This window comes from Pseudoliparis swirei, chromosome 5 (genome assembly GCF_029220125.1).
Source record: "Pseudoliparis swirei isolate HS2019 ecotype Mariana Trench chromosome 5, NWPU_hadal_v1, whole genome shotgun sequence".
NCBI classification, from domain to species: domain Eukaryota; kingdom Metazoa; phylum Chordata; class Actinopteri; order Perciformes; family Liparidae; genus Pseudoliparis; species Pseudoliparis swirei.
The window spans coordinates 6,985,234-6,997,475 of NC_079392.1; the positions used below are offsets into that span (position 1 = coordinate 6,985,234).

The 12,242-nt window shown below is 45.3% G+C and overlaps 1 protein-coding gene across 1 annotated transcript in view; it reads right to left on the minus strand.

Annotated features, from left to right (window-relative positions):
* tgfbr3 (transforming growth factor, beta receptor III) overlaps positions 1-12,242 on the minus strand; it is a 73,170-nt gene that overhangs the window by 32,345 nt on the left and 28,583 nt on the right. Inside the window, exon 4 of the mRNA XM_056414482.1 lies at positions 7,145-7,282. Coding sequence (XP_056270457.1) covers positions 7,145-7,282 — 138 coding nt within the window. The remainder of the gene's footprint in view (positions 1-7,144; positions 7,283-12,242) is intronic.

Sequence of the window (12,242 nt, forward strand, 5' to 3'; positions counted from 1 at the left end):
TGAAAAACCTCAGGAATTTGAACCAGGGAAGTGAGGGACCGACTGTGGGCTTTAACAAACTCTACCCCCCCCCCCCCCCCCGCCCTTTCTCTCTCCGTCTCCCCTCAGTTGACAGACCCAAAATACTTATACATTTTCCTCTGGTGCAGCACTATGATTATTATTTATTTTGTATGTTTCGTAGTTTCCTGGCAACAAAGGAAACGTGAGTTGAGAGGAAGAGTGAGGCCAAGTGCGGAGGAGCCTTTAACCTGCATTCTTTCTAATAGCCAGCAGGCTTATTAGAAAAAAACCTGCTGGCTATTGCAACTCCTCTGGTTGAAATAATAAGAAGTCTGTTTGAATAGAAGTCTCTGAGAATCTGACTCTTCTTCTCTACTTGATTCATTGAAACATTGTGAACATGAGTTTACGGTCTCGGTCGCTAGTTTAAAGGGCGGGGCTACCTTTTGATTGACAGCCATCGTCCGTTTTCATCTCACAACTTGAACCCCAACTCGAACTCCTCGTATTTGTCATGTACTTGGCAATAAACAGTTTTCTGATTCCGATACTTTTTCAGTTCATGAATGTTAACTGTAATATTTTGGGTCCAAATGAGCGAACGGTGGAGTTTAGCTCCTCTTAGTCGCTTCTGGTTGCCAAAGAAAAAAAGATACCGACAGCTAAAAAACCACAATGTCAAACTTTGAGGACCTCAAAACGTCATTTGGACGACTTCCATTTCTTACATAAGAGTATGTGGTGACGCCTGGAGGCACCAAAACTGATCAAATGTGCTGGTCATGACCCCTTTGTGTTTGCGTTCAGCTTCAGGAGAATAAAGCCCCTGAAGTGCTGGAAAAGGATAAAACTATGTATTTCATTAAGAGGAATATATACTGTTAATATAAACCTACAAAAGTGCTTATAATTGACATTATCTGTCACTCTCTAAATACTGTTGCATTCGTTGCTGACGTACACACGTTGAGCCGAAAAAGGTCCAAGAGCCGAGTTCAAGCCCACCGCCAACGAAAGCACAACCTCCCGATGTGAAAATAGAGCTCACGTCTTACGAAGCAATCCGTTAGCGTCACTGCCAGAAAGTGTTTTGAATGTGGATGTTTGTCGGCCTTGTACTGTGTTCTGAAGTTAAGAAATGCAGGAAAGCGGGGATGTAACCTCGACTTAAGAGGAATTCCTCAGACTTGGCAGACAGCGGGAGCCAAACAAAGAATGTCCAGGAAAAGTTGGTTACATACCATCGGGGACCGAGACTCTTTGCTTTCATGTTCGTAATGATAGAAACTCATGTAATTTACGTTTGGAAGGTTATTTGCAGGAAGGAATTTTCCTTTAACCACTGATAGTTCAGTAGTATATCCGTTTAAAGTACAATTCAAATATCATGAAAGTATATTTCCGTCCCTTTCTTCCTGTAAGGATCCACACAGCACGGCCATATGAGCAGTAAAAAAAAAAGAGATGGCGTGCCAAATGTTTGAGATCAATTATAATACAGCTGTAATCCTCCACTAGGCAACACCCTGAGTCTGGGAAATAGCAAAAGGCTGTTTAGAAATTAAGAGGTGTTGCAAACAGAGGAGGGGGATGGAAAGTTGAGAGAAGGGGGGTTGATAGATGATGTGTGCATGAAATCTCCGGCGATATTAATGTGCTAAATGCTTTGATCTCGTCGCTTCTTGATGAGACGCGGGGGCGGGGAGGGGTGGCGCCAATCACTCCACCCGCTGCAGAAAACGTGCGTGTGTTCGGGGAAATAGTCAGGGAAAACAATAGCATATGGTTCAGCACCACTCGGGGAGCGATCATCTGCCATTCCTGTCTCCCAAAAAAAAAAAAAAGACGACAGCAGTTTCCATGAACCGCCGCGGCGAGCAGAGAGCTTTGTGCGAGGGGTGATCGACCTCGATCGACCTCGTACCGCGAGAGAGACGCGGGAGTGCAAAAGCAAAAAGCTTGGCGAACAAACAATAGGCAACGCAAGCCAACAGCAAAAGTCTTTACAGACTTGTTCCATTCGGTGTCACGAAACATTCGATGCAGATAGAGTCCTTCGGGCGAGCGACATCGCCCTACTTCCCGAACCGTCAGAAAATAAATGTGTGCACTTGGCCGCGAAGTTCAACAAAGCTCACTGTGCGCACGAGTCTCACTTGGGAACCTTAGAGCGTCGCATGGTAAAATCACATTCGGCATGATTTCAATGTTCATATATCCACTTTTGACCCACGATGCCTCCGGCCTGCCGCTAATTGACACGGAGGACTCCGCAGAACACGTTTTACAACAAAAGTCTGGATTCTGGAGTTTTAAAAAGGCGGCAGGCTCCGGCGGCCAACAACAACAGTTCGCTCGGAGTCTCTGAAGCTTTTCCAGCCAGCCCATCTGTGTGCACCGAGCCAAGAGCACTGGGACCAGGAAACTAGGACTGGCAGGGCCGAGTCCAATTAGCCCAAGGAAACAGCCTCTTTCCGATGGAAAGGCAGAGCGAGCGAGGTCTGGCTGTGGGTTTCTGCTCGGAAGTGTTATGTTTAAAACCAGCTCCTCTTGACTCTATTAACCTATAATCTCCCCGCGGACATTAGATTAGATTAGAAAACTCTATTAATCCCCAGTGGGGAAACTCAATTGCCACCAAAAAATTCATACAGAGAACAATAGACAGAGTCCACAGAGCGCAACAGACAAGAAACACACTACATGGAACAAACTAAACCAGAAGATGCCCCATAAAACATGACATCATAGCATCAGAAAGATGCTAAATCTAAATAATAATAAAAAACCTAAAGGTGTTAGCTAATAGCCATTAAGTACATATCGAAAGCCCCTTTAAGATGGTTCTCATTTAATAACCATATACATGGAAATAAAAAATGTTATGTGTCATCCAGAAATGTTTTCTTCCTGTGAAGCTAACGCTAGCTCAATTAATTAACTGGCTAACGCTATTTAATCTGCAATTGTTGTTTCAACAGTCGACGGCCTTTGTCAAAATCTTTCTGAAGGAACCTTTGAGGAAGTCTTGTTTATACTCGCTACGAGCACAAAGTTGTCTACGCGAAACTTAATGTGTGTTGCAGTATATCTCCGAACCACCAGGGGGCGTATGAAGAAGATAGTCTTTATAGTAAACGAGTGTTACGAGATGTAAGGCAGAGACCAACATGCAACTCCTCAATGCAGAGGAATTGTAACTCGTAAGAATATACATGGACATATTTTGTCAACTTTGTACAATTCCTGTGAAGAAAGGAGTCGAATACAATACCGTTCAAAAGTTTGGGGTCACTAAGAAATGTCCATATTTTTCAAAGAAAAGCACTGTTTTTATGAATGAAGATAACATTAACCCTTGTGTTGCCTTAGGGTCATTTTGACCCGAATCAATATTACACCCTCCCCCCGCCTTAGGATTAATTTGACCCCATTCAATGTTTAATGTCGGTGTTCTTTCGGTAGTCAACAAACAAACATAAAGTGCCTCACACTTAAACTTGGAAAACAATATTAATTCTAATAATTTTCTGGAGGTTTTAATTGCTGGCGTCAAATTGAACCCAAAGGGTAAAATATGTTAGTAAATATAAAGGTAACAGGAGGGTGAAACATTGAATCGGGTCAAAATGACCCAACGGCGGGGGGAGGGTGTAATATTGATTCGGGTCAAAATGACCCTAAGGCAACACAAGGGTTAAATTAATCAGTAATACACTTTATACATTGTCAATGTGGTAAATGACTATTCTACGTGGAAAGGTCTGTTTTTTAATGAAATATCTACATAGGTGTATAGAGGTCCATATGCAGTGTTCTAATGGTACATTGTGTTTGCTAATCGCCTTAGAAGACGAATGGAGGGTTATAAAACCCTTGTACAATTATGTTAGCACAGCTGAAAACAGTTACTGTATGCTGGTGAGAGAAGCTTTAAAACTAGCCTTCCTTTGAGCGACAAGTTTGAAGAACAAAATGCATATTTCAAAGGAAAATCTTTATTTCTAACCTTGTCAATGTCTTGACTATATTTTCTATTCATTTTGCAATTCATTTGATAAATTAAAGTGTGAGTTTTTATTGAAAACACGAAATTGTCTGACCCTAAACTTTTGAACGGTAGTGTATGTGAAAACAAATGTTTTAAAACTAAACAAAGGGTAACAGATTGAATATCCAGTTTGATCAAGCTGGCAGGATGTTTACTCAAATGTATATTTCTGAAATACAGTTTTTATAACATTAGGTAAGGTAAGAATGTTTATTGTCATTGTAAAAACATACAATGAAATTAAGTAAAGTATAAATCAAATTAAGTAACTATAAATACAGAGCTACAAACATTCAGACTTTGAGAGCCTTTCGCAACTTCCACGTAAAATATGATGATGCAATGCAATTTTTTGGCCCGCCGATTGTTCTCCCAGCAGGATGTGGCGTGCTATTTGAGTCGGGTGACATGTCAAGGAGGTCACAGTGGAGAGAAGACTGGGACCCCATGAGGTTCTCAGGTTGGTGGATGAGATGACGACAGCTTGCAGCGCCACAGGGACACAATACATCACAGCTTGTCTGACTGCAGAGGCCTCCTACCTCACTGTTAGGACTCCCTATTATCTCTCCGGGCCCCACTCAAAAATCATCATGAACGTCAGACAGGCATCATACCGCAGGGCCAAACCTCAGCTCAGCCTCCAGTCAGATCAAATTACTCTGAATACACATATTCCTCTAATACGGAGATGCGCCGTTCAAGAAGTACATTCATGGAAGCCTTTTGCTCATGGGAGATTGAGAAGATGTAAAAGGCGCCTTGACCCGCAAAGGCACTGTTGTCCGACATCATTCGACACACAGCAACAGCTCTGTTGGCTTCAATGATGGCTGTCAGCTGTTTTCTGTCTGCCACCACTGACAAGGGGAGACATTTACTGTGATGCAGGCCTGCTGGAAACGCACATTATCGCAGCTTAGGAAAACACAAGCAGGCCATCCGCGCAAAGTGATACTCTTTCCTTTGACAAGAGAGCATTTATTTCCATTAGTACAGGAAATATTAATTAAAGGGAGGCACTTCGGGCCGAATGTGTCTTCGTGTTGCTCTCTGACAGCTGCGGTCCGACTCGTGCACGGGAAAAGGATCTTTCAATGGAAGTGGGAGCACAACGTGTGTGCGCGTGCGCGTGTGTTTGTGTGTGTGTGTGTGTGTTTGTGCGAGCCTGTGCATAGCACGAGGATGGGGGGGGGGGGGCAGAGTGTTTTTTCTTTTGCACGTGAAGGCTAAACAAGTAATCACCGGGCCCCCATGTGGAAATCATTTGTGTACCTGATGTACTGCATTCTTGGAGAATGCTGTGGTGTTAACATACAATTGAAAGTGATTACTTCTGGGAATCCCAAAAATATTTTTTAAAAGCCTTCTGAGCATATAAAGGTATGAACAGAAGAAAAAGAGAAAAAGGTTTTCATCGCAATATCGTGTAGTTAAGCCCAGGCTGAGGCTTCTGGGTCTCATTTTGTTATGCTTTTCTCATGTGATACACGGGCTTTGAACATGTGCAATAAATCCATTTTTAAATGTTGTATTAAGTTTCCCAGCGGGGCCCCCTGGTGCCTTTACGAAAAAAAAAGAAGCTGGCTCTCCAGGGGACCAGGCTCCAACTGCACTGACGTATCCCATGTGCACTCTGATCCCAACTCTGTTGAGCTATTTTTATTACTTTAAAGTTGTCACGACCCGGAGTTTGTGTCTTGATTTGTGTCTTATTTTGAAGTCCTTGTGTCGTCTGTCTCCCTGTGGTTGTCTGCCCTGGTCCTGATTGTTTCCTCCTGTGTGATTGCTGGCCCCGCCCTCATTGTGTTCACCTGTGTCTCGTTCCCCGTTGTCCAATCACCTCCGCCTGCCTGTGTATGTAAACCCTGTTTGTCTCATTCCCAGTGTGGCTTCGTACCGTTTGGTCCGTGTTTTGTCGTCCTGGCTAGTTTGTTGGATTAAATATTGGTTTTTGCAGAAGTTATGTCGGCATTTGGGTCCTCTCTCGCTGCGACATCCGTGGCACCTCATGACGGAAGTGACACACTGCAACTTTTCAAAGAAGTTAACAAACACGTTGTCGCCAAAATTAAATTCGAGCGATTTCAATTCTTCCAGCTGCCCGTTGGCCCGGTCTGACCAGCAGCATATGGCCGCTGGTGTTAGCAAACCTGACCCCAATTAGTCAGTTAGGACTGTTCTCAACTCGTGCTCTAGTCCACAGAAAATAAAACTTGAAGAGGATCTTGGGGAAATTACGTTTAAAATGTGCCATTGTCCTGTAACTACCACGTTTAACCACAGGGGCCGCTGTTCTGCAAAAGCCACGTTGTCTCACTTTAGGTCGGCTTTGAATGAGTGTCTTGCTGCTGTTGCACATCTGGATCAGTTTCATCTCAGATCGGACACCAGAAATGTGACCTTTAAGATGCATCATTTTACAAACAACAAATATTCTATATTTCAGCAAATACCGGTGGGTGATGGATCCGCTCCATAGCTTTAGTGGTTTTGTGTTTGCAACCACGCATTCCCAGTTGTTAGGGTTTCCGTGTTATTCGGATACACCCTGTCTGATTTGAACAGCGGCCAAGCTATCAACAAGAGGGAGGACGGGAGGATGGGGGGGGGCATATGGCCCCATGGTTATAGGGCGTGAATAAAGCTGACAGGGCACATTACATCTTTGTACATAACATTTTTTTCACACCACGTTGGTAGGGAGCGATACTGGTTTGAGTTTGGCAAAAATAATGAGAGAAAATAAAAGACTCACAATTACAGACAGAATCATTTGATATGACTCAAAGAGCATTCGTATTAATCCAACTTGTAAAACTAGCTCACGATCACGCAATGTGAATAATTTGTCTGCCAGCTTCCCGAGAAGACAGCACGGCTTTAGCTAAACAGCGATGTGCGGATAAAACCAACGAAACGAATGCCTCGCCACGGTGGCCGTGCATGAGTGCGTCATTATCGCGGCGGACCTCTTATTGCAAAGCGGCTCCTGAAACGAGAGCGCGGTTTAAAGCACGTGAGGAAATGTGAAGACGCCGTTTTAGGGAAGTGAGGATTTAAAGGCTTTCGAGTAAACGCTGAACTCACATGAAAGGTCCGCTTCACGCCCGGCGCCAGGTTCTCCGTCTTGATCTTCCAGATCAGTGGCTGGGGGGAGTGGAGCACTAAGACCAGCGGCTTCTGGTGGCGCAGCAGAGACTGGATCGGCTTCAGATGCAGCTCAACCTGGGTACGGCAAAAGAAAGGGATTAGCATAAAGACACAACACACCTTGTATACAAAAAGGTACAGCGCGGACGAGAGGTCCACGGCGCGTCACGTGATCCCGGTTTCACGCGGAAACACGACCAAAACCCACCAGGCTCTACGGTTACTCCACTGTGCCGTGCTGTAGATTGTTCTTCTTTATCGGGCATTCTGTGGTTGTTTATGCACTCCTTCTGCTGATAAACTCACAAAGGCGGCATGCTGCGTTCTCCCTAAAAGGCACTTTGCTTCGCTCTGATACGAAGCCTCAGCGGGGTCTGAACTTTCACACAGTGGAGTTCTTTGTTAGCAGGGGGTGGGGGGGGGGGGGTAGTTAGCGGCAGGTCCCTGTTACTATCCCTACACCACGCAGCTATGCCTTTTGGTTCTCAGCCTGCCATTTAAAATAGATTTTGTTTTCAGAGAAAGGGGGTGGGGGGGGGAACTTAAATGCTTTGGGACATAAGACTGTTGTTTTCTTGTTTCCACCATTTGGACCCAATCGAGTCAGGTGGTTAATGGCCTGAGCGTGCTGTCGGCTTAAAGTGATCTCGGCTTTCCGTCGTCCTCCTTTGCGGATCAGCGCAGCTTTTAAATAGTGCTACTTAATTGGTAACATTGCCATTGACGCCATCTGTGACTCGCTTTGATGAGAGGCGGTACTCCAGAGGCTACGGCGATCTGTCGGACACTCTCCTTCAAACTCGCTCCACTAATCACATTCAGCCCCGTCCCGTGCGTCAGCGGCGACGGGCCGCAAATGACTCATCGGAACCACAAGGATTCGTATTATACAGACAGTGGACAACCCCTGAGGGGACTTAACGAGTCACAGGTCGCTTTTGTTCCACTGAAAATGGAACCAGCTATCTGTAATTAGGATGATGGCGTTGAAGACGACCAATGAAAATCAGGAGTGTTGCCGCTGGTACTGTCACGCTATTATAATAATTATAATAATAATAATAACTTTATTTATATAGCACCTTTAAAAACAATGTTTACAAAGTGCTCCACAGAGAGTCAAAGCAAAAAAAGTGGAATAGCAAGAAACCAATATTACATTTAAAAGTATCTATTAAAATTAAAATTAAAAATCTAAAATGAATTAAAAACCAAATAAATTAAAAATAAATTTAAAACAGACAAACTAAATTAGGAGAACCAACTTTCTGCATAAAAAGACTAGATCACTTAAAAGCTGTTCTATAAGGGGGAGGCTGAAGCTCAGTGGGGTAAGGGGGTCGTCCTGCAACCCCAAGGTTGTCGGTTCGATCCCCGCTCTCCCCATTAGTTGCAAGTCGAAGTGTCCTTGAGCAAGGCACTGAACCCTCAGTTGCTCCCCAGGCGCATCACTGCAGCCCACTGTTCCTTAATAACTAAGGATGGGTTAAATGCAGAGAATACATTTTGTTGCATGTGTACCTGTACTCTTTGCAATGACAATAGATTGAATCCAATCCAATAAAAATGGGTTTTAAGAAGTGATTTAAAATAAGTTACTGATTCTGCAAGCCTTATCCCCTCCGGTAATAATCCCATGTTCTGTCGGATTGATGTGTTTTAAAATGTCTTTGTATGCCTGCGTCTGTCCTGTTGATGCCAGAGGCTCCACTCTGAGTCATCAACATGCTAGTGAGTCTTTCCCGAGATAGGAGAGGGAGATCACGGAGCCGCCTCATTCGGGAGCGATTTCACGACGAGCGAGCTTAGGTTACTGAAAGTTGGGAGATAGTGAAGACCAGTCTCTGAATCTTCCAGTTGAACTTTCCCAGCACGTTAGATCATTTCTGGAGCTTCTAACTGTAAAAGCTGTGAATGGTTTCATTAGGGGGTCCTCAGAGATACAGTTTCTTTTAGAGAATGAGTTTGTGCTTGTATGCTGGAAAACCTTTAATCAACCTATCGTGTCGTCACAGTGGGGTACCCCTGGAGTCTGTTGCTGGGCAAAAAAACCCAAAGTGCTCTCAAGATATACCCAGGTATAACAGATGAGTGAGCTTTAGAGGTGCTGGTCGATGGACTTTGTCCCTGTTGGATGGAGCCAAGCTAAATGTTTCCTCCTGTTTCCAGGCTTTATGCTAAGCTAACGTAACTAGCGGAAGCTTCATATAATTCATCCAGGTCTTGGAATAAAATAAATATTGCACTTCAAACCAAACTTCTCTCTGATGATTGCTGAAAGGAAAAATAAGAAAAAAATAATACATTACATGTAACCAATAATGATACAGGTGCAAACTCCACCTGCCGATGAGGATTGATGCGATACGATCGAAAGCTCACAGAACCGCTGCTAAATGAACCTTCTGGTGGCATTGTTCAAGGTCAAAGGTCAAACGCGCGCTCTGAACCTCAGCAAGCACACATTATCTCGCTCAGTGCTGAGCAGAGCATAAATAATGGCCTCGGCAGAGAAGATATTAAAAATCTCTCTCTATCTCTCTCACTCTCTCTCTTTCTCTCACACACACACTCACAAACACACACTGTGCTCACCTGCCAGACTACTGCTCTCGATTCTTTCCAGGAAAGTGTGACTTTTTAATCTTCTGGGAGATGCGCTACGTTCAGAGGCTGCGTTCAGAGACTCATCACTGTGATGCCGCATGAAGCTATTTAACAAGAGACGGAGTGAACATGAAGCATCAAAGCCTAATTACCAGTGCTCCACAGATATGAGCCCTGGAGGGGAGCGACACAAAAGAGTGTTTAGAGATGTGTTTAGATGAAAGTGTCGCGCAAATCATTAAAAAGTCCCTCCGAGAGAGGAAAATGGAAGAAGTAACTGAACAGTTATCTATTAAGCAAACTGGATGATGATCCAAACAAATAGATCGGAGACTCAGAGACTCACATCTCTCTCTCCCTCTCGCTCTCTCTCTTATTTACTTATTTATTTATTGCATATTTTGCTCCCCTCTGAGTCCAGACTCTGGAAAAAGTGAGCGCATCGCTCCTCTGAGAATAACAACAATCAAGATATCATCATACCTGGCTTGGCTTTAAGGCCCTGGCCACGAGAGTTGGAAGAGAGAGGCGGACGAAGAATGGGAGCGATGGGGGGGAGAGAGAGAGAGAGTTGTAAAAGAGGAGGAAAAAGTCAGACAGAAACATTTCCAGGAGACGTGAGTCACCTGAAAAACACAAGGCGTAAACAGAGTGCTGAGGAGGAGAGGAAGTGCCAAGAAGCACCGGCGGCGAGGAAGAGCGAACGTGGCCATCCAAAAATGTTGGCGAGTAAACAGTGAGGGTGCCGAGCGTGATCAGTTCTGACGAGAGCCGGGTTGCACAATGTAAGCAATGGACTCGGCGGCAGCGGCAGCTGGCGTGCATCTCCTCTTCTGCCCGCGGAGATGCCGCCATGAGGTCTGACAGAGACGGGTGGTGAACCGTGGTCGAATAAAAGGAGGGGATTTTTTGCATGCCTCCTCTTCCTCCCTGCAGTATTAGTACGGGTGTTTGTTTTATTGGGGAATAGCCGCTAACAAAGCTCCTGCCGATGCAGTGATTACAAAACCCGCGGCTATTTTGTTATTTAAAAAGCTTTTAGGAATCACGTGTTTAGTTTTCATCCGCAGCAACTGAAGAGAGTTTTTCCCTCCTCTACTTCTTTTCACTCTCCTCGGTAGACGAGCTCCAGATGATGTGACGTGTGTGTTTGTAATCGTGCCCGCATGCCGTCCACACCTCACCGAGAGCCAAACTCCAAAGTGCCAGCCGGGCGACCTCGGCACGAGGTCCATGTACGAGCGAGATCGGATCTCGTATATGACAGAAGTCCCATTTAAGAAAATACACTCGGTCCCCGGCGGCCTGAGTCCCGCGGCCGAGGTGTGGAGAGACGAGGTGCAGAAACGCCGGGCATCCGAGTGCCTCTCATGGCGTTGGCGAGGATCCGGTGGCACGGAGATGTGGCTACCTTAAGGAGGCTACGCCTGATTGATTATCAGGAGGCTGGCACAGGGATTTGGGGGGGTCCGGTGTGCATTACATTTTCGGGAAAGGGGGAGGGGGGCTGTCCGCGCTATCCTATCACGTTACTGAAACGACACACCACACAGGGGACGACAGCTGAAGCAGCGTGGTCTGGGAGCCTCCTGTTTGCGGTGGTAGTCTTTTTGTAAACAATGGAAATGTTAAAAAAGAAACAAGACGGCTTTTTGACTTTAAGCTCTTAAATCAACAGCAAAGCAAAAGCAACAACTGGAGGAAACAGCCCAAACGATGAATCACGCACTGGCCTTAAGTGTAGACCAAAAGCCACATGAGTTGAGTCTCCAACGTGCCGATGCCCCGGGACACTGTAATTATAACGCCCGCTTTGTTTGTCCTCCGTCTTGAGCGACGCGGCTGCAATTTCATGACCTTTCGGGCCAAGTTTCACGTTCATAAACGACGCAGCGGTGCGATACTTTCACGATATTGAGCAGCAGGCACCCTGCAGTCGGGGGTTCGGTATCTTTTCCTCTATTGACGGGGCGGATCAAGCGCCGGGCGATTGTGTTGATGTGGAGAGAAAAAAACCAAACATCCTTTAATTAGCCCAAAAATGTGGGACTTATCTCGGAAAACACTCTCTCCCTCCCGGGAAATGATAATCAAAGAGAGCACAATGTATTCCACAGCGTGAACAACAACCACTGGGGATTTTTTTTTTTTTTTTTTTAAAGAAAGGAGATACTCAAAATGGAACTACATCCATCCAAGACAACGGAGAGGGCTTGCTGAGAGCAGAGAAGTCACGTCTCCGGGAAGAGAGAGGCACACTCGCCTGGGACCAATCACACGGCGTTATCTGATGCCTGTGCATGTGCGTGCGTCTTGTCTGTCTGGATCTTGGTTGTTTCTGGATCACCGAGAGCTCACGAGGGGGGGGGGTAGTGGGAGCCGGACCGAAAAAACCCATCGTTTGACCGCTCTTATCAGCGCCACCCAC